Genomic DNA, 24,487 nt, shown 5'->3' on the forward strand with positions numbered 1-24,487 from the left:
AGTAAATATAATCTAAAAACTTAAAAATTATACGAAGCACAAACTACAAGCACATTGAAAGAATACAAAGAAAAAAGTTAAGCTAATAGAGAGCTAAGATAGAAATTGAGAAGGACACTTACTCCACCTGAAAAGTACAACACTAATAAACAAAACATAATGACTATTCTTGATAGAATAAATTGTTTAACAAGATCTTGTTTATTAGTTTACCAAATAAGTAGCTTTTATATTATTTAAAAGGCTTTAGGGAAGAGAATATCTTTGGTAAAACTAATGTTCATTTTGAGTTTTAGGGAAGAGAATAATCAATAATGAAAATTGTCAGCTAAAATACCTGTAAACATAGATATCATTGGGTATAAGTCATTTAAAGCTACACTTAGGACCAAAGGTGCAAACACATAATATAGTAGAAAGAGATTTTTTATATTTTTTCTACTTATACAATTTATCATCATTACAACATAAAAAAATAATAAAAAATTGATTTCATCAAACAGAATAAAAAACGATTAGAAAAACTGAATCATTAAAACAAAAATTTAACATCAAAACAAAACTGATATATTTATATTTAAAACTAAGATCATAAAAGACTTACCCACTAAAGGATCTTAAGTCTGAACAACTCGTGACAAAGGAGATGCCCAGAGGAAATAAATGCAATCAACTGTTATGAAATTTTCTCAACGCCAATTGGAAATAAAAGGAATGTATAAAGCAAAAATGTCAATAAATTATAATAATCTAATGAGATTAACACATGCCTACTGAATTTAGTTTTGATGTTACATGAGATTAATGATATTCAATCAAATGACATGATTCTAAAGATTTAGTTGTCTCCAAGAAGTAGATCAAAAAACTACTATATATATGGGTATATATCATGCATAAGTAATTTAGTTTTCATTAGTTTTCTTTTTCTAGTTAACAAATTTTCTTGAATTATTGGCATATATTCTTGAATTATAGGACAAGTTGTTGAACATAGACTTGGACTTTGAATTTAGAAACTATACAAGAATTGATATTATTATTGTTCAATTTTTAAGGGTTGGATTAGTGAGAAATAAAATAAAATATAAATGCAAACAAACACTCAATCAGGTAGTATATGAGCCATGTTTAAAACAAAAACTAAACTCCCTTAGACCTGAGTTTCACCACGTGTAAAAAGAGCACTTCCATGTGCCCTTGGAAGTAGCCCACATCTTGAGTATATTGGACATATTTCTTCTAGGGTTCGGCCATCACTTCTTCTTCCATTCTGCAAAAATATACACAAAACTAACAAATAAATAAAGAAGTAACCCATTTCCATGCTTCTGTTGGTATTCTTCTAATTTCACTTAATTTAACGTGGACATGGAAAGGATAATATATGTATATAATTACATAATAATAACATAATAAACAAGTGAAAATAAGAAGTGTACAGCCATAGAGAACAACATGTCCTAAATATTACAAAATAAGATAAGTGGTGACATTTAGTCAGAGGCAATTCTCTTTGTAAACGAATATCCATACCTCAACAATGCATCTACGCAGATATTTGGATGTAACTTCTTTAAATACTAGCTTCACGTCTACTTCAGAGAACAACTAGAAGATAGAAAGTAACATTTCCGCAACAGAATCACTACAAATAAATATATCTTTTAGTGACAACCTTTTAGTCACAACATATGTTTTGTGTAACTAAATGTCACTTTTAGTCACAACAAAAAATTATTTGTGACTAAAAAGTCATACTTAATTACAAGTTGTCACTAATGTAGTTTTTGTCACAACCTATTATTTTTAGTGATAAACTTTGTTGTGACTAAAAATACATTTAGTGACAACAAATTGTGATTTTTGTGACTAATACTTTTAGCCATGGACTTTTTAGTGATGACATAAGTAAGATGGATTTTCTTTAGTCACAAAATTTTTACTTGTAGTCACAAATTTTATTGTGACTAAAACTAAGATTTTTTTGTAGTGAATGATAGTTAGAGAAGATTATATAGCAATATAAGATGATGTGAATTAAACTTTTCTCTTTTGTTGATACAAGGAAGTTTTGTCTAAGAAAATATATTACTATATGTACATATAAAAGTAAAGCTCCTCCATACCAATGGAGTAGTTTTTCATAAAGTAGGCTTTATATGAACATCTCCTTCATCCACTTCACCATCTACAACCACTTCCTCATCCTCATCTTCATCCTCAAGCATATCAGATAGTGTTTCATTAACGCCAAGAATTGCATCAGAGCTAATGTACCCTTTTTCACTCAATATGTCTATAACTTTATCTTCAAGCAAAGTGAGGGCTTTCTTTCTAGGTATTTTGCTCCTAATCTGCAAGACCTGCACTAACTCATTGCCAATAATATCCTGCACATAATACAAATTCTTCTGTTCAATATTTTCTGCATGATAGTTACTATTATAAACCATGTGAGAAAAACTAGGACTATAAAATCACGAACAAATCATTTGAGACTGAGAATAACAAATATATCTACATATTTGCACCATTCACTATGTTTGGGTTGATATTCTTTCAACTGAGTAGAATACAAATAATCCTTGTGTATTGCTATTAAAAGTAAGTTTTCTTCCAGCAAAGATAGAAAGTACATACTTCGACATGCTTATAAAGCTCAGAAGGAGGCAATTTGATTGCATCACACATTTTTGGTCTCCCACGCTTCTTAACCAAAGACTCCACCTCACTGGAAATTGCTCGCACAACATCCTAATATCAAAAGATGAAAGAGAAAAGAAGAAAAACATTTTGATCATCATGAAATCTTCTGATAACTAACTACATAAACCATATTAAAATTCAGTAAAATGAATAAATTTTGAGACATGATAACAGTTATCACTTCAAATATGTTTCACACACTAGCTGGGAAAGTGGTATGGGTGGCAAATTGGCAACCACACGAACAGAGGAAATGATCTACATAGAATTTTTATGAAATTTCAAGACTGATTTGCATGTGACATTGCTACAACTATCACTAAATACAAGAATTGACACATACTTTAGTACCTATTTGTAACGACCCAACTACCTATGAGACTTAGGTCATTAAACCTACTAGACATAACTATAACTTTGAAAAGAACATACATAAATGAGCTCATTGTTTTAAAATAAAACATAACTTTAAATAAAATTGTTTACAAAGCTAATTGCAGAAAAATACATAAAAATGTAATTTAAAGTGACTAAAAAAAATGTTGTCCTCGAAACGACACTCAGCCCATCCACTCCATTAACCTCCATACACACACCAAACTTCCAAGAATCCTTCCGCCTATGCATCTATTTTCCTGCATCATACTAAAAGAAAAGGAGTGAGCCTAATGCCCAGCAAGGAAAAACTACTAACAACATAAACATACACATAAAATCATATCATAACATATGTTATAAACATATCATCACATATACTATAAACATAATATAACATATACTATAAACATATTATAACATATACTATGAACATATTATAACATATACTATGAACATATTATAACATATTCCATATAAGACTATACTAATGATGGCTATTATGACATGTGATAAACCATCTACGTCCCCTGTCTAATACTTGAGGTAGGTTAGATCACATGTATTGTATGATAACCCATCTACATCCCCTGTCTAATATTTGAGGTAGGGTAAATCATAACATAACATATTAAAACATAAACTTATCATAACATAACATAAAAGCATAACATATCATACAAACATACAAGATCTAGCCTATTTTCCTTACCAAAACTGGGATATGAGAACAAATGCGGGGCTTGGAATACTCCTAAAACCAGCAATAGAATAGTGAGTATATCTAAAGGAAAGAGATGAAAAGAATAGAACTAAACCACCAAGAGAAAATTTACTGAAAAGACACCTTAAGTTCAACGAACTTAAAAACCTAACCACAAACCATAACAAAAGTTAGAACCTGAATGAAAACTAAAGAAACTGGGGAATCAAAAGAATTGAACTTAAGAATAAGGGTACCTTTGTTGACCTTAGGGATTGGCCTAACTCCAATACCGAAATACTCTAATCCTTACTTCCCAAGTGTTTGATAAAGCTTAAGAATGATAAAGCTTAAGAATGATAAAGCTTTTTCTTTCCCAACCCAAGTGTATCACTCTTACGGTCTCACTAGCACCTTTGAGTCTGATCACAGTTGAAGAGTAAGTGAAAGGGCTGGGTACTAAGTCCTATTTATAGAGGTAAGGAGTGAAACTAACCTTATTTTGATTTGAATAAAAATAATGAATTTAATTGAAGATAATTGAATTTTCGTCAATCAAAGGCTGAAGACTCGGTCAAAACTAACAGAGGTAAGTCTAAGGAGTCAAAGGTGGTTTTCAAAAATTAGAACAAAAATAAAAAAAAAATTATGGGCAATATATCGCCCCTATGTGGCGATATATCGGCTGGACCCTAATCTCGAGCCTCCGTTCGTACGATCGTGCAACGTCAACATGTTTTCTGTATTCAGCGTCAAGTGATATATCATCTCCAATGCTGGGATATATCGGCATACGTGATTATTTGAAACACGTAATTGCATTTTTTTCAGCATAATTAAGGTTGGATAACTACTTTAACTGAGTCAAACTATGACCCTAATAGTTTCTGGTGAAGACTAAGTCTTATATTCCCTTATTTTATCATTAAAATAATATTTCCTTAATAATCATGCATATGACAAGTGTCATAATCCTATTGGCTCTATCTAAACCTTAGGAATAACCATGCTCATGACAAGTGTCATATTCTTAATGGCTCTATCTAAACCTTAAGTTATAATAATTATCATGTTTCTTCCAAACAGGATATGCTATGGGTTAAATGGGTTAATTGTGTTTATCTAAAAGGAGATTCAATTAGGGAGTATCGGTTAAAGCAGGATACCAGTTGGTATTGGAGGAAAATCATTAAATTTAGTCATATCTTGTCTGGTTCTGAGTTGAATGCTCCTGTTAGGAATGGAAAACTTCATCTGGGCACTCTGTACTCAATTGTTTTTCCTGGTGATCTGGTGCATTATGAGAAGGCTGTCTGGTGTCGACTCTCGGCTCATAAGCACCAGTTCATACTTTGGCTTGCTGTGAACCAGAAATTACTTACCAGAGATTGGCTGCAGAACTGTCATGTGCCTCTTAATTCTTTAAGCTGCCCGGTCTGTTGTCAAGCAGATGAAAATCATGCTCATCTGTTTTTTGATTGTGTTTTCTCCAGAAAAGTTCTGCTTTCTGTCCAAGGGTGGCTGAGAGGTTTTTCTTGGCCGATTCAGTATAAGAATTGGATCCAATGGCTGTCATTGCCTCGGTCTGGTTGGCTTTCGATAATTCTTCAAGCGGCTTGTGCAGCAGTTGTGTATCATATTTGGCTAAATAGGAACCATTGTTGGCTTGAAAATAGTTGCTTGCCAGGGCACAAGATTGACCATTTGATTAGATATTCAATCAAAGCTAGAGTTATGAATTTAATTGGCTATAGCTGTACTTATAGAGAAAAACAGATGCTAAATTTTGTTAGTAACTTGTAATGGTGATTTGTTTTGCTGAGGTGGGTTGTATCCTTCCTCTGTTTTGTTGTAATTGATTGTTGGTCAATATAATTTTCTGTTTGATCAAAAAAAAAATTATCATATTTATAACCAGCAATATTAATCAAACCTTATGTTATAATTAATATTCTTAAACTATAGGTTAAAATTATAAAATCCATAACTATTGCTAGGAGTTTCCAACTAAATCCCGGTTTGAACCAAAATCCACGAAATTTAAAATACTATAACTACTACTAACTATCTAGCTAAGTAAACATTCTGGGACTCTACACTATTTTTATTCATAATATACAAATTTTCATATCAACCATAACCAAATTACTTCTTTTACTAACTACATTCAAACCAATTTGTGCATTCCAAAAACAAACAAACAAAAAAGACAGATTGTTCTACATACATTTCCATATTCATGCATAGTGTGGGATCACATAGCCAAAGCATCTAAAAGTAAATAAACAAAAACATGCCAGCATACAGCTACATACTCAAATGAAGTTAACTACCTGCCCAACTTGTACAGCTTCAAGAAACTTTTCCTCAGAAAGAAAATTACAATAACCCTGCAACCACAATAGATAATGATGATAAGGAGAAAGGATAAATCGTCTCCAAAAACATATGAACAGCCACCAGAACTAATCATGATTCAAATGTGGGTGCATTTATCTAACAAAAGTATCAACCTTTTCTTTTCTTGTCTTCGTAAGACAGGAGAAGGAAACAAGATTGATGAAGTTCGCAAGTGGAATTTGAGTTCGCCTCGAAAAGAATATTCTACTTTTCTATAGCGTTTTCTACAATTATATAGTATACTATTATACCCACTCTCTTCATAATAAGATCAATCAAGTTTAGGCACATACATCAAATTCCATATCTAAGACCATCATATATGTCTCAAGTGACCTATTGTCTACAAAGTATCACACACTAAATACCCCTATTCATAACACATGAATATAAGACTACTGAAAAAGTATTATGATACTTAAATTAATAAGTGGCAAAGTAAAAAAGAAAAAGGCGGTATAACTTTTGGGAGCCCGCTAAATTGTAAAAGGTATTTTTTTTCCTCTTCCTTTTTTAATTACAAAGTAAGAACAATTTTCTGGGAAGAATGCTCAGTCACTCTCTCCATGATCATGTGCTCATCTCTCTCAAAACTGGCTACCAAGGAATATTCAGTCATTCGCACGGTCCTATGGTCATTTGTCTAAACCCCGACAACCATTTTTCTGCCTTGGAATTCTTTCACTTTTGGGTAAGCAATCTCTTGTTGTTTTCATTGTTTTTTATTTGGGAAATGTATGGCCTTTAATATTTTTTCCTAAAATCAACATTTTAGGAAAAGTGAATCTCTATTTCATTGACGATCTGCCCCTACTTTCGTTTCCTCTGATCATCTTCGGCATTTCCAATCATCTATGGTGTCTCCGAAGTCATTGTTCGGCTTTGCCTTATTGTCTACTACTCCGTTCTTAGAGTACGTTCTTGAATCTTTTTGTACTCTTCTCTTCTACATTGCCTGGGCCTAATTTGCTAGAGAAGATTTCTGCTATAATTAGTTTTTGAGCAAATTTATAAATGTATGGATTTAAATATAAAAAACTAACAACTGTGTTTATGGTATTTTTTTCATAAAAGAAAGAAGCCTTAGTTATGCTTTTCCCCTTTCCTTCTTTAGCACCCCAAAGATGAACAACCAAAACCACTTCTCCTCCCTGAAATTGATGGTTCTCCTTTCCACTCCATAGACAGCTCACTGAAGATCTTTTCCTGAGACACACACAAGCACGCACTCACACCTCTCGGCTTCTGCTCATCAATCCCCAAACAGTTTAGACTTCAGATCTTTGGATGGTAAGTCTTCTACGCTTGAATTTTCAGTTTATATATATATAAATTTATAAATAAAAATAACCTGTTAGTTCAGTTTTCTAAAGCATGACATTTTTCGAAGCTGATTTTTGTTAGTTTTAAACACACGTTTATTCTTATTTTGCTAACTACTTTAAACTACATTGGTTATGAGCTATTGGGTTTAATTAATAAATCAGTTAGCATAATTGTTGATGATTATGATCTTTAGAAAATGGAATCTTTTGATTGACAATTTTGATGAATCGTCTCTTAAGTTAAATAGCTTGTGATATTTTCCAACCAGCTTAACATTGTTTCTAGCTTATTTTGTTTAAGTCTCTCACTCTTTCTCTGTTTTCATAAATGTGTTTATTTATTTATTTTGTGTAAAATATTTGTGTCTACAAAGTTGGCTATAACTATTTTCTTCTTAATGCTTTTATATTATCATTGCAATTTTAGAAAATTAAGGAGAAACTTTTTGAATTTTGCACGCAAGGTATATATAATTAATATGGGTTTTAAGTGTACTATATATGTTGCTCTTTGGTTGTGCTCATCATGTATAATATGATGAATTTAGATTACTTGCTATATGGGCTCTCTCTATAAGATAATAGATGATGCCATGTAAGTGTTTGTGAAAATGATGGAAAGAAACTATAGATAATGATGTAAAGAAAAGTGTCAGTATTTGATCAATCTTTTTGTAATGTGGCTATTTTGATAATAATTATTGCTTCCTTTGTTTCATTATTGTGTCAGAATAGACTTGAACTAATTAATTTGTTTGATTTTACTAAAATTTTGATAATACAATATATTATTGTCTTTGTCATATTTGTTTTTCTTGATTTTTTATTTTATTTTTTTGATTGGTTCTATATCATATTACTATATGAACCAATACTTAAATGATTTTTTGTCCTACTTGACCAGAATGAATGTGAGGCAATGTTATGCATCTTTATTAATATGGTAAAGAACTTTTCTTTTGAGTGTTACTTGGCTGCTTATAACTATTACAGAACAGTAAATTGTAGTATTCATTTTTATTTCAGTGTTACTTGGTTGCTAGAGAAGTTTTTGCATAAATAAGTTTTTGAGACAATTTATCATTGTAAAGATTTAAAGATAAAAAGCAAATGCTTCACATGTATTTATTGTTTTGCTTCCGAGGAAGAGTAAGTGTGATGATGAATATCACAAAAGGAAGCTTTTTCTGTTATTTTCAACACCTTAAGTTTTCAGAGGCGTGCACTACTGCTGTCTAATAGCTAGAGCTCTCTTTTGATATAAAAACATATATATTGTAGAATCTATTGATGATCATGTGATTTGATGGTTTTTTCAAGGTAATGATCTTATTTTGATTCATTAATATCATATCAAATTGTTATAATATGGCTTTTGCACAGTTACCTTTATAATTTCCATCTAAATGGCATGGGTTGAGTTTTGATGTGCTTTATGAGAGGGTTTGAAATTGGATATTAGTTTCTTATATGATTTTTCAGATCTAGTTAGTGCACTTAATAGGTAATAAAATATACTTTGATTTACTAATATGCCTTCCCACTTTTCATCTTGTTGATTGCCTTCTAATATAAATATAATAATATATGTATGAATATTGATATTGATATTTGATAAGTTTTGAATGCAGAATAGTTGTAATTGAAAGCCCTATTGTTGTTTGGACCTGGTATCCTTTTCTTTTGTTTGGAGCATTAATAGGACAACAATAGTTAGTTTATTAATAAAACTTCCATCTTTGTTGTGTTTCAATAGTCAAATAAAGTAGTAGAGTTTGTTAGGAAGATAAATCATAAACAATATTAGAACATGTTTGTGAAATTAACATCTTGTTTAAATGTTTGTGTAGCAAACAAGTCTAGTTAGATTAATATTAGATAGAGTCAAAGGTTTTCAATTCTCAAACTCATACAGGGTATGGTGTTTTTTTCATTTATCATTTATTGCAATTTTAAATGCCGTGAATAAATCCATTATTACATTTATTAATTTGGTGAAGTAGAAGAAATTAATTTAGCTATTTCTTATTTTGGATTATCTAGCTTAGATGTTCAATCTGCATTCATTTGTGTTATTACTTCTGTGATCTTCTTAGCTGCACAAGTGACGATCTTCTTCTTTTTTATTAGCAAGAGTCCTTTTTTGTAAGTTTATTTTTATTTTTCTTAATGAATAATAGATATACCAATCATAATGGTTACAACGTTTATGATGGGCTCTCTTTTGATATTTTCTTTATATATCTGTAACTTCTTGATATCTTGTTATGTATTATGGTTGGTGGTGTGATGCAACTTTTGATGTTGTAGTTTATACTGTTGTAGTTGGTAACTTTGTTATGCATATAAGGCTTAATTAAGTTTCCCTTAGCTTTTTATTTTTATTAAATTGTGTACTGCATTTTTTAAAATTATGGATAGGATTTGCAACAGTGGAATGACAATTGACATTGCCATAAGTGTTTGAAAACTAATGGACTTTGGGTTGAAGTTCAAGTGCCATAATGTTGTGGGATATTCATTTGTTTTCATATGATTTATTTCTTATTTACATCTCATTTAAATTTTAATTCTCGGATTAGTCCTAAATTAAGTATATGATTTCATTAGTTATGTCGAAATGTCTATTTTAATATTGTACTTTATATGGCACTTTAGCTACTACCAATTGACCTTTGTATGGTATAAAAACAAAAGCAAATTTGTCAATTACATGGGTCTTAGTCATATCATCACATTTGTTAATGATTAGATATTTTACTACTCTTGGCTATTGGATAGTGGGTTTCAGTAGAGTTTCTGGAAAGATTCTCATTTGTTAATGGTTAGATATTTTAGGTATTGAGGTTTGGAAGAGCACTATAACTGACTATATGGTATTTTCTTTACAGGTAGAGGCAAGATAACAAGTGGGAACATGATCTTCATGTGGAAGAATCGGGATCCAAGATGGGATGAAGAATTTTCATTTACGCTGGATGAACCTCCTACCAATGATAAGCTTCATGTGGAAGTTGTTAGTGTTTCTTCAAGAATGGGCTTGCTGCATCCCAAGGTAAATACTCATCCATGTGTTTTACGATATTGTGGTCTTAGAACTAAATATTAGAAATGCAGTGTTATTCATATAGTATACATTGAGAAGTCACATATTAAAACCCTTATAGCTGCTGCTTCTTAAGCTTTCTCCCTTTGTTCATGATCAGTTGTATAATAGTTTAGCTATGGTTTCATCTTGTAAAATAATGTAAGGATGAATAAAAGAGGTAGAACCAATTTGTTACTCTCTTTCTCACAGTTTTGTTTTAAGATTTATATTTGTTGGCCAAATGAATTGCAATCTCGGTTTTAACAACATATGGTTGAACATCTTAACTCAAATTGAATTTTTATGCAGTTGGTTATGGCCAATAATTTTTGCTCCTTTTGTTTATTTGGTGGGTGAGAAAAGTTTTCCAGATTTAGACTATTTTTCCATGACCTCTTTCCTATGTGTTGATTAGTTTTTTTGGAAATATTTTTAAGAGAGCCATAGATGAGTGGTGCCAAAGAACTTGTAAAAGAGGTTTGCCTCGGTTAAAAGTTGTCTTACTGGCTTTTACATTGTTAACTCTATGTGTAACCTTTGCTAGAATGTTATGATATCATTTGACACAAGTAAATCCAAGTCTAAAAATGGCTGATGCATAATATCAGACTACTCTATTCTCATCATAGAAAACTTTGTCTAGCTATTATCTATTTCAAATAAAATCATTGATTTCATAAGTTCACATAACAACAAAGTTCAGATAATCCAGAACCAACCAAGAACTGAACCACCAACCAACCCAAGTCCTAGGAATATAACCATAACAATTGCAGATAGTTCTGCATCTGTAACTGGCACAAACAATTTATATAGATAAATAATTTTAGTTATGCTGAACTAAGTTCAATATCAGTAGAACTTCATTAGTGAATTCTTCTAAACCTTTCTCAGAACATATTGAGAGCCTCTTCACTGCCACTTCCTTTCCATCTCTTAGAGCCCCCTGAAAATAACCATTTTGTTTTTGTGTAATCCTATATATGTTGACTTCCTTTTCAGATTGAAAAAAGATAATAAAGAAATACTTTATTAATTACCTTGTAAACAGGGCCAAAACCACCCTCTCCTAACTTGTTTGAATCAGAAAAGTTGTTAGTAGCAATTTTTATGGAAGCCAAATCAATGTATGGAAACTCCTGATCTGTTGAATCATCTCCATGGATGTTCTCATGAGAAATTTTTCAAAGATTTTCATTATTCACTGAATAAGGAATCAAGCTGTCGATTAAGTAAAGAACAAAAATAAAAAAATAAAAAAGACAAGCAAGTTTCTCTTACATAAACTTGGACAAAATCTTTATTACTCTTTTTGTATCTTCTGTTAAGTGCATAGTAGCAGGCGTATGAACCAAGAACTACTATCACAAGACAAGATATAACAACAGCTACCAGTGCAAATTTCCATCTTTTATTTCTTCCACAAGACGACAGAGAGAGAGAGAGAGGAGATTTGAAGCCGAACGACTGGGAAAGCAGGGGATTGACTTCGAAGACACCATAGCCGAAGAAAAAAACGGGGGAGTTCGAACAATGTAATTAAAAAGGAATTAGCTGGGAAAAAAAATATAACTTTTACAAGTTATAGGCGGGCTCCCAAAATAAATTACCGCCATTTTTTTTTCTTTTATCACATATATATAAGTATATCATAATACTTTTTCAGTAGTATTATATTCTTATATTATGAAAAGGAGTATTTGGTGTAGTGTATGTGTTGCTTTTGATTTTTTAATTTTAATAATTTTTGTATGTTAGAATGATCACAGAGGTGTAGAAAGTTCACATATAAATTGAGATCTTATATCTTGAGAAAAAATAAGATTCACTTTAGTAACCTCACTATCATTATAGGAAGAAGAATTATGAAATTTGATTAGCAAAATAATACAGTGGATAATTGGTGAAATTAATTTCCCTGGGTTTTTATCTATTGAATTTATTATTATTTATTTTCTTGAAATTTTTATTTATTTTGTTATTTGATTACTTGAATTCCTCAAGCCTAATAATCATTTACAAAATTGAATTAAAGCTAAAAAAATTAGTAATTAATAATCAATCATCTTGGGAATGAAATTTACTTTCATTATTATTACTTGTTTAGGATTGAGACACCGTAGTCGAAGAAGAAAATGGGGGAGGTCGAACAATGTAATTAAAAAGGAATTAGCTGGGAAAAAATATAACTTTTACAAGTTATAGGCGGACTCCCAAAAAAAATTACCGCCATTTTTTTCTTTTATCACATATATATAAGTATATCATAATATTTTTTCAGTAGTATTATATTCTTATGTTATGAAAAGGGGTATTTGGTGTAGTGTATGTGTAGCTTTTGAGTTTTTAATTTTAATAATTTTTGTATGTTAGAATGATCACAAAGGTGTAGAAAATTCACATATAAATTGAGATTTTATATCTTGAGACAGAATAAGATTCACTTTAGTAACCTCACTATCATTATAGGAAGAAGAATTATGAAATTTGATTAGCAAAATAATAAAGTAGATAATTGATGAAATTAATTTCCCTGGGTTTTTATCTATTGAATTTATTATTATTTATTTTCTTGAAATTTTTATTTATTTTGTTATTTGATTACTTCAATTCCTCAAGCCTAATAATCATTTACCAAATTGAATCAAAGCTAAAAAAATTAGTAATTAATAATCAATCATCTTGGGAATGAAATTTACTTTCATTATTATTACTTGTTTACGATTACATATACTTGCGTAATGAGATTCCACAATAATGTGTTCGAACTAGTTAAGCAATTGTCAATTGGCGGTGTGATACATGGTGACATTCATCAATGACTTCTCCAGGTGTGTCTAGGTTTTCTTTATGAAAGAAAAATCTAATACATTCTCAAAGTTTAATGAGTATAAAGATCAATTGAAGGAGACGTAGGAAAAAAGATTCATTATTTTTGCACAGATAATGCGGAAGAATGTAGTTCAAGTTCTCTCAATACCTAAAGGAAATTTAAATACGTCATTAGTACACATGTGCTAACAAATCACAGCAAGATGGTGTAGTAGACAGAATGCATGGGCATCTTGTAGATTTTGGTCGAAGAACTCATAAGTTTGTTAACCTTCGTTAGTCAAGACCTTGGATTTTTTTTTTGTGCAATCCATGTCTCCATTTTGGGTATTTATTAGTAATGGGGATTACCTCTTATGAAAATCAGTGTGTCCTCAAGTGAAGTTCATTGTAGGGCTGCTCTTTTGTTGGTGATCTCTATGTTTTTCCCATTGAAGGACTAGAGGTAATGTTGGGTATTAAGTGGTTTCAAATGTTAGGTCGTATGGCTTATAACTATATTGCTTCGACTATGGAGTTTACATGAAATGGTCGATAAATTATGTCATGGGGAGATAAATCCCTTAGTCCTAAGTTGATATCGTGTTACCAGTTATAAGTGTTGGTGCTCGGGAGCATGTGCACGGATTGCTTGAATTGTATTCTCTTCTAACTTCCACTTCTCCTAATCCTACTCCCTTTTAGGACTTCACAAAAGAAGCATTGCGAGATGACTTGCCTTAAGAAATTCTAGGGGTGGTTGTTATGGGAGTTAGGGTTACAATTAGGAATGGGAATATGAGACCAAACCCATCTTTGATGTAATTTTTAAGGTGAGGTTATGTTTTATAGGCCCCATTTTCAGTTTATTTTTAGGATAATGTCAAACTCTTTCAACACTTGAGTTCGAGATTCACTTAACCTGAACATCACTCAACTAAAGCCCATCAAGTAAAATCCTTACACCAACATCCCATTTTGCACCAGTATCTCCATGTGTTAAAATCCCTGACAATTTTGCTGCTACACCACTTCGTTGATCATCACATTCACCTTGCTTCAGCAACTAAACTAGTTAATGTTCACCCTTCACTATCCTTATTTTGAAAAATCATAACTACATTATTTTATATTAAAGGTGTTAAAAATTTGTTGGAAAAAATTGATGCCTAAAAGGGTAATGATTCAGCAAATCACTTTGGTCAAAGATGAGATTATCATAATATTGTGTGACTAATTCTGATTGATTTTCAGCAAATCACTTTGGTCAAAATTGAGATTATCATAATATTGTGTAATTAATTCTAATTAATTTTTCAGAAAATTACTTTGGGTAACAGCTGATATTACCAGAATAAGTGTGATTAATTCTGATTGATTTTTAGAAATTAAGATCCTAGATTTGTGAGATATTTGGGCATTAATGCACTTTATTCACACACATTCTTAACTCTCCATGAAGCCTATAAAAGGGGTTTCTCCTCTCATTCTAGGACACACATATACAAATTATCACACACAATAGTCTTGGTATTTTTCTTTCTTCAGTCATTGTAGTATTTTCTAGTGATAGAGGGATGGTTTGTTTCAAGTTCACCTAAGCAGACGTAGTGGTGCTTTCATCTTACTTGGTAGCTATTATATTTTGGGAACTGGTTGCTCATGAATCCCTAGCACCATTTAGGTAGAGGGGGCAAATCTGCTTTAAGGAAAGCATGTTTCGCGTGCCTTGTCTATGGTTTATTCTTTGTATTGTATTTTTGCATTTCTGTTCTTCAATTAAATTTATTAATATATATATATTGTTCTTCCCTACTATATTACTTCTAACAATCTTAAAGCAGATTTCGACTCATTCGGAAAAGACGAAGAGGTTGAAGAGAGGAAACCATTTCTGTTCTTTTTTTTTTTTTTTGCTATTTAATCAATGATGATAATATTTTTATTATCTTTCTATTCTTACAATTTTATTTAATATATGTATGTGTGTATATATATATTTTTTTATATATGTTTTGATTAAGCACAAAACATATAAATATATATATATACATATATTCACACAATTTTGTAAATGTATGCTCTCAATTCTTTGGCGAAAGGTTCTTTATTTTATACTTGTCATTTACAATACATTTTATATGATTAGTTTTCTTGTCTTATTTATTAACAATTATTTGTGTATTTAGAGAATAAATAAAAAATACACAATATGTATTGCATATATTTAACGTGTTTTGATTAACTTATGCATACGTATATATATGTGTGTTAGACTAACTATCATAATATATGTATATGGATATTAATAAATGAATTAACATGTTTTGTTTAATAAGAATACAATATGCATACATAATATATGTATTTCATTAACTTATTTCTTTATTTTATGAGAAACCTATATATATATATATATGGAAACACGTTTCTTACATATAAACTCACATGCATGCCTTATTTATATAAAAAAAAATCATATGAATAAAATCATATATATATATAAATGTTTAATTTTGTTTAATCTATGCATATATCTATTTATACATATTCATGAAATTCTATATGTAAAGTTATATTTATATATGTTCATATATATATTTTTGTTGGCTGCCTTTAAATTGCCTTATCCATGCATTAATATTTGCTTATATATTAATTATATTATGCATTTTATGTATACATATTATGTTATTAATGGGTATGTAATTTCCATATGCAAATTTATATTGTTTTACGATATAAATTTATATGTACTTATTTCTCTAAGTATTATGTAACCGTTCAAATATGGCTGAAAACATGGATGTTATTCCTATCGAAAGCACTGGTGGATCTCCCCGTACTCCGGCTTCGATCACAAAGAACTAGTCTTCAAGGGACCAGCCTGTGCAAGTTTCAGTTACAACGGTTCCTGTGAGCCATAATGAGAAACTTGAAAAATTCACTGGTGTGAATTTTAAAACCTGACAACAAAAAATGCTATTCTACATAACAACGTTGAGTCTTGCGAGATTCTTAACAGATGATCCTCCCACTGTTGGAGAGGACGAAGTAGGTGTGCAAACTCAACATGCAGTTGAGGCATGGAAGAACGCTGAATTCCTTTGTAGGAATTATATTCTTAATAGTTTGTCTGACTCGCTGTATATTGTGTACAGTGTCAAGAAAATGGATAGAGAATTGTGGGACTCCTTGGACCACAAGTACAAAGTTGAAAATGCTAGAGCTAAGAAATTCTTGGTTAGACAATTCTTGAACATCAAGATAGTGAACTCCAAAGTGCAAGATCTTCAGTTGATTATCCATGGAATACATGCTGAAGGGATGGTCTTGAGTGAGTCTTTCCAAGTAGTTGCTATTACAGAGAAGTTACCCCCTGCATGGCTAGACTTCAAAAATTATCTGAAGCACAAGTGAAAGGAAATAAGTGTTGAAGATATCATCCGCAGACTTTGCATTGAAAAGGATAACAAAGGTGCTAAGAAGCGATCCTCAAATCCCAATGCTGCCAAGGCTAATATTGTCGAGCATGACAAAGGCTCCAAGGAGAAGAAGCCTAAGCCCAAGCCAGGGTCCAAACTAGGACCAAAAGGTGGAGTTTCAAAGAAGCTGGCATTCCAAGGGAAGTGCTTTAACTGCAAGAAGACGGGACATAAATCGTCAGATTGTAGACTGCCAAAAAAGAAAGGCAATGAGGCCAATGTTGTGGAAGTCATGTCCCAAGAGGTCGTTGACCTAGACCTATGTGTTGTGGTCTCTGAAATAAACCTGGTGGATGCTAATCCAAAGGAATGGTGGCTCGATACTGGAGCTACTCGTCATGTCTATGCGAACAAGTCTGCCTTCTCCGACCTTACTTCGATGGAAAATGGGGACAAGATCTACATGGGCAACTCGGAAACCTCTGAGATAAAGGGGCAAGGTACTGTGTATTTGAAGATGACATCTAGAAAGAGTCTCAAGTTGCAGAATGTGTTGTATAGGCCTGACATTCGTAGGAATCCAATCTCTGGAACTCTGCTAAGTGTACATGGATTCAATATGGTTTTCGAGTCCTAGAAAATTGTATTGACTAAAGCTGGTGTTTCTATTGGGAAGGGTAAAAGAAGGAATGTGGAAGATGAATGTAATGGTTGTTAAGCCAAAGACTATTAATAATAATAATAATAATGCTACTACTTATGTCATTTACTTGCTTGAGTCTTCAAATTTATGGCATGGTCGACTAGGTCATGTCAATTATGATACTTTGCGTAGACTAATTAACGTGAATTACATACCCATGTTTAATATTGATTCCGAACTTAAGTGTAAAACTTGTGTGGATGAAAAACTAACCAGGTCAGCGTTCCTAAAGGTTGAAAGAAACACTGAAACCCTTGATTTAATTCACAGTGACATTTATGGTTTAAAGTTTGCTCAAAAAAGAAGAGGTAACAAGTACTTTATTACTTTCATTGATGATAATACGAAGTATTGTTATGTATACTTGCTAAAAAGCAAGGATGAAGCTATAGAGAAATTTACTCTCTATAAGCAAGGGGTTGAAAATCAACTTAATAAGAAAATTAAGATGATAAGAAGTGACCTTGGTGGTGAATATTTACAACCTTTTGGTGAATTATATGCACAACATGGAATTATTCACGAGGTCACACCACCTTATTCTCCTCAATCGAATGGAATGGCAGAACCAAAAAATCGCACTCTGAAGGACATAATGAATGCTATGTTAATAAGTTTTGGATTTCCACAGAACATGTGGGTTGAAGCCATTTTGTCGGCTAACTATCTTTTAAATAAGATTTCTAAAAAGAAAGAACAAAATATGCCCTATGAACTTTGTAAAGGTAGAATACCTTCTTACAAATACTTAATAGTGTGGGGGTGCCTTACAAAGGTGGTAGTACCATTGCCAAAGAAAATAAAAATAGGTCCAAAAATAGTTTACTATATTTTCATTGGCTATGCGCAAAATAACAACACATATTGATTTCTTGTACACGAGTCTAAATACCCTGACATCCACAAGAATATGATAATGGAATCCAAAAATGCATCATTCTTTGAACATGAATTTCCTTTCAAACCTAATGGGGTTGGACCAAGCTCTTCTAAATGAACACTTGAGACTATGGATGAGAATATCCATGATCAAGAAGATGAGAGTGAAGAAGTCCAAGTAGAGCCAAGATGAAGCAAAAGGGAAAGGATAGAAAATTCTTTTGGACCAGATTTTCTAACACTTATGGTAGAGGCAGAACCTTGAACATATAAAGAAGTTATGAGCCTACTAAGGGTCCTTTATGGAAGGAAGCCATAAGAAGCGAAATTGATTCCATCATGCAAAATCACACTTAGGAACTTGTTGACCTCTCTCTCGAATGTAAACCTCTTGGGTCTAAGTGGATTTTCAAACAAAAATGAAAATAGATGGAACAATTGATAAGTATAAGGCTAGACTTGTAATAAAAGGTTACAAATAAAAAGAAGGCCATGACTACTTTTTTTCCCAAAATATTTGCATGATGACGTGGCATGTTAAAGAGGCACATGAGCAACACGTGGTTATTATTAATGAAGGCCTAGTCGACCGAAGACCAGAGTGTTAAGAGGAATTTGAGCTGCTCGATAGGCGTGAGGAATATGCTGAGTAGCAGGGAAAGAAGGTGTATAGAGACATATGACCAGAGCTTCTCGTGGGACCGAGACTAATGCTCATAAACGATTATGAGTTAGATATTTAAGAGATATTTACTAATTTAAATGTAAATATCATTATTTAAGTTATGCTTGAAAATATCAGATTAACACAGCCCATAGGCCCATGTGTATGTCAATGAGTCTATAAATAGGACTCGTAGGATTCATTTATTTCATGCACAATATTTTGTTTGTATTCAGAGAGATATAATGTTTTATACACAGTACCTTTATCTATCTTCAAGACTAGTGAAACTCAGTGAACCCTTGTTTGTTGATCGCAAGTTTTGGGGTTTTACATCAATAAAACACTAAGTGGACGTAGGTTATTACCAATATCTCGGGCCGAACCACTATAAAATTCTAGTATCGTTTACATTCTTGCAGTCAGTTCGTTAATCCTTATCATTTTTGTGACTCATTGTCGTTGAACAAATCAAGAGTCAACATTTTGGTGCTTTCATTGAGAGCTAAACTCGAGGATATCAAGGAAACAATGGCTAAGAACTCCAGGAGAACGGGTCAAGCTAGACAAACATCCAAAAATGTACCAAATCCACATCCTCCACCTGGCGTAGCAAAGGATGAGCCACATGTGGAATTAGAAGATGAGGAGATGGACGTTGGAGCCCTGAGGACAACATTGGAAGTGTTTCAAGATGAGTTAGCCAACCTAAAGGCCAACCAAGAGAATGTGGCTGAAATAATGGTGATGCAACAAATGGAGCTCAACCAACAATGTTGAGAATTGAATGAAAGCTAGGCAGACATGGATCATCGAAAAAGGGACGCGACGACGACTATAGAGGAGGCCATTCAGTTGGCTCAAGGACAACCACCTGCACTAAACTCTCAGCCAGACATGCCATCAAATCCTCATCCTCATCAAAACCCACGATCAAAGCACCACCAATGTCCCCCAAATACACAAGACCCAAGGAGCCCACAGCGACCGAAACAACATCCAGCTGCTCAGCAGGAAAGGCAACCTGAAAACCCTGCTAGAAATAGCGAGTAGCGTCAACCCTCTTGTGTTGGTCGAGGTAATACGCAGCAGCACAGACAAAATACGAATGAGCAGCATCCCTAAGGAAGTAGGAGGTAGACAAACTTAGGCTCTGCGGGCTAGAATCCCCCACCACAGAACAATGTCCAGGGACCTAACGACCTGCGCGGGCCTCCTCCTATTTACTGAGATGGACTAAGGAGAAGAGAGGGGGACAATGCATACAACAGGTCGCGAACGCACATGTCGCAATATAGGGACAACCACAATTACAACGAGGGGGACTCTAGCTATAATAGGAGAAATGCCGGTCGCCAACAGGAGGAAAGGAACGGGCTGCAAGACCCTCCTCCAATGGACCACCGACCAACAAGCCAGAATGCTAGGGGGTAGCCCAGACAGCCCAACGTCTTTGACTGACTAGGTGCAAGCAAGCAGAGACGGTGGGAGGAGGACCTAAAGGACATACTCAATGGCCGAAGGGAAAGGCATGATGAACATGTCCCACCTGCAGCGGCCGCTCCTATCCCTACTATACATGACATTGTTTAAGCTCAAATAGATGTCTTGAATCAGGTTGTACAATAGTTGGTCGGGAATAAAATGTCCCATATTGATTATGACTGGAGAAAGGGCACCCCGTTCATCAACAGAATTGCTATGGCAGAAATCCCAAGCAAATTCAAAATGTAAGTACTGCCCAACTTTACTGGAAGAAAAGACCTGGTATCTCACATGAATAAATTTGAGATGCAAATGGACATCGAGAAGGTGTCCGAAGATGCTCGATGCAGGATCTTTCCTGCCACTTTATATGATGTTGCCCAGGAATGGTACTTCAAATTTCTACCTACCAGCATAATTTCATGGGAGATGTTCGTAAAAGAATTCTACGGACAAATTTATGCTAGTCGGATACATCCAACAAAGGCCAATCAGCTGGTCGATATCAGACAGAATGAAGGAGAGCCTCCCAAGGAGTACATAAAAAGGTTTATGTGAGCAGATGCTCAGGCCAAAACAGTTGGAGATGAGGAAAAGTTTATGGCCATCACATCTAGAGTACAACGCCAATCTCCCCTTTGGAGCAGTCTAAGGACAAATGAAGTCAAAAGTACTCAAGAATTTCTAGATCGAGCAGACAAATATATCAAGCTGGAGGAGGCTGTCGCTAATGAAGGAAAGTCTCCAAAGGTCGACTAGGGCAAAAAGGAAGAGTCGATCAAGGCTGCTAGTGGGTCTGGCAAACCCAACGGAAATAACGATAAAGGTAATAATAAGAATGGAGGAAAAAGGGGAAATGTTGAGCAGACGACGTCTAATAACAAGCACCCTAAGTAGAATAGATACGAGCAAAGGTTCACTAACTACACGGTCCTGGTCGATAGCACAATAGAAGTGTATCAGGCCAATCACACCTCAGTCCCTTTTAGGCGACCAGCCTCAATCAGAAAGGACATATCCAAGCAGAACATAACCAAGTTTTGTCGTTTCCACAATGACTATGGCCATGATACCAATGAGTGTAACGAGATGAAGGATGATATTGAGTTCCTTATCCGAGAAGGGCATCTAAGAAGATATTTGCGAGCAATGGGATAACGGAGGCAACGAGCCAACACCTATACGCCAACGCTAGCCTCCGCTACAGCCTGCCCCGGTCACTGGAACTTTGCTGACTATCTATGGGGGACAACATATATCTAGTGATAGTGGTAAGGCAAGGGAGAGATGGACAGAAGAGTGCAAGCCAACATTTCAAGCACTCAAGGACCATATGTCGCAACCGCCCATTCTGTCCAAGCCGGTCGAAGGAGAAACTTTGTACATCTACCAAGCAATAACTGAGTATGCTGCCAACGCTGTTTTAATCAGGGAAGAGGACAACATTCAAAAGGCAGTGTACTATATAAGTAAAAGGCTAACGGGAGCAAATTTACGTTATCTTTCTATAGAGAAATTGGCTTACTGCTTGATACTGGCATCCAAAAAATTGCAACCCTACTTTCAAGCCCCCCCCCCCCCCCCCCCATAGTAGTTTTTACCAACCAGCCACTACAGCAAGTCTTGCAAAAACCAAAAGTCGTTGGTCGACTACTAAAATGGGCAGTTGAGCTAGGGAAGTTTGAAATTTCTTATGCATCACGAGCAACCATAAAGGGGCAAGCCTTAGTAGACTTTGTAGCTGAATTCACTGGACTCCCAACCAACGAACCGATTATAGAGCCCTAAGCTCAAGACAAAGCTCCCGCCTAGAGACTATTCGTGGACGGATCATCAAATGAGCATAACTCGAGGGCATGATTGATTCTAATGACCACCGAAGGGCATTAGTTTCACTACGTGACAAGATTCAACAGTTTCATTACTGCCTCCAATAATCAAGTCAAATATGAAGCGTTTCTCGCAAGTTTGAGACTAGCCAAAGATGTGAACATAAAGTCACTGGAGATATACAATGACTCTCAGCTAGTTGTTAATCAAATCATCAGAGAATATCAGGCAAGGGGTCTTAAGATGGTCGCGTATCTAAACAAGGAAAAAGACTTGCTAGCACAGTTTGAAAAGTATATTTTACAGCAAGTACCTCGCGACCAGAACTCTAACGCTGATGCCTTAGCTAAACTACCAAGTGCCAAAGACGCCAACACTTTGAGTATAGTAACGGTCGAACGATTGTCAGCTCCCAACATTCAAGTAGAAGAATCCTCCCTACCAATACAAGCATCTGACACTTGGATGACTCCCGTCATTCAATTTGTTGAATAGGGATTATTACCTACAGACAAAAACAAGGCGAGAACATTACAAAGGCAATCGGCTTGATTTATCTTGCTCGATGGAATCTTCTATCCACAAGGATATTATAACACCCCACGCCATTATGGTTGCTTCCTGGAATGACGACTGGCCCTACAAACCAACACGAGTCTTTCCATCGTGCTTTGTCCTCACTCGCACGCTTCCTGGTGAAACTTCCCAAGAGGTCATCCATCATGAGACTACTCCGGGTCAAGCACGCTTAACTTTGGAATTCTCAAGTGATGGGCTATCGAAAAGAAGATGCATCTTGTTGGCATAGGTAGTACCCATCAATCCATTTAAGCCCTTTTTGACTGGGTAGTCCCACGCCTACACAGTCTTAGAATCATCACACTTAACCTTCCCTAGGGGATTTGGGATTGCACAACTTTTTACCCGGTCTTTCCCCTTACGGATCACAGGATACTGACTATCATAATCACCCTCCCTTAGGGGTCCGACATCCCCGTCGGCCACACTTTCGGCTAGGTCAAGGCTCTGATACCATTTGTAACACCCCACATCACTATGGCTACTTCCTGGAATGACGATTGCCCTGCAAACCAACACGGGTCTTTCCAGCGTGCTTTGTCCTCACTTGCATGCTTCTTGGGGAAACTTCCCAGGAGGTCACCCATCATGAGACTACTCCAGGTCAAGCACGCTCAACTTTGGAGTTCAGAAGTGATGGGCTACCAAAAAGAAGATGCATCTTGTTGGTATAGGTAGTACCCATCAATCCATTTAAGCTCTCTTCAACTGGGTAGTCCCATACCTACACATTCTTAGAATCATCACACTTAACCTTCCCCAGGCGATGTGGGATTGCACAGCTTTTTACCCAGTCTTTCCCCCTGTGGATCACAGGATACTGACTGTCACATATATTCTATGCCCTTGTTGAGATGTATTTCCAAGGAAAAAGCTAAGGAAATGATGCAAGAAGTAAATGAAGGATTTTGTGGAGATCATGATAGGGGCAAAGTTTGTCAAAAAAGATTCTTCGACAAGGGTATTTCTAGCCTACTATGATCAAGGATTCTATGGGGTTTGTTAAGAAGTGTGATAAATGCCAAAGATTCTCCAAGATACATCGTGCAACCCCAAATGAGCTTAAACAGATGCAAAGCCCATGGCCATTCGCAATTTGGGGAATAGACCTGATCGGATCTTTACCTACAGGAAAAGGGCATGTCAAGTACTTAGTAGTTTTTGTAGACTACTTTACAAAGTGGGCAGAAGTTGAGCTTCTTGCAGCAATCATGACCAAGAAAGTGTTGGGTTTTGCTGTCAAAAACATTGTATGTCGATATGGATTGTCGAAGAAGATCATATCAGATAATGGTACTCAATTTGAAAACGGACATGTAGAAGCTGTAAACAAAACACTGAAGGAGACACTAAAGAAAAGGCTCGAAGAGGCTAAGGGAACATAGTCAGAACAATTGTTCGAAGTACTATGGTCGTATAGAACAACACACCGAACATCAACAGGTCATACGCCATTTTCTTTAGCATATGGGTATGAGGCCACGTTACCAATAGAGTTAGATGTGCCCTTG

The 24,487-nt window shown here is 34.4% G+C and overlaps 1 protein-coding gene across 1 annotated transcript; it reads right to left on the reverse strand.

The window, feature by feature from the left end:
- Positions 1-2,135: 2,135 nt before the first annotated feature.
- On the reverse strand, positions 2,136-2,724 carry LOC133801876 (probable polyribonucleotide nucleotidyltransferase 1, chloroplastic). The gene is made up of 2 exons (XM_062240095.1): positions 2,644-2,724; positions 2,136-2,393 (listed from the first exon to the last, which is right to left on the reverse strand). Exons 1-2 carry the CDS (start codon positions 2,692-2,694, stop codon positions 2,145-2,147), a joined length of 300 nt encoding a protein of 99 aa, XP_062096079.1. The 5' UTR covers positions 2,695-2,724; the 3' UTR covers positions 2,136-2,144.
- Between the last annotated feature and the right edge of the window lie 21,763 nt (positions 2,725-24,487).

This window comes from Humulus lupulus, chromosome 9, assembly GCF_963169125.1.
Source record: "Humulus lupulus chromosome 9, drHumLupu1.1, whole genome shotgun sequence".
Lineage (NCBI taxonomy): Eukaryota > Viridiplantae > Streptophyta > Magnoliopsida > Rosales > Cannabaceae > Humulus > Humulus lupulus.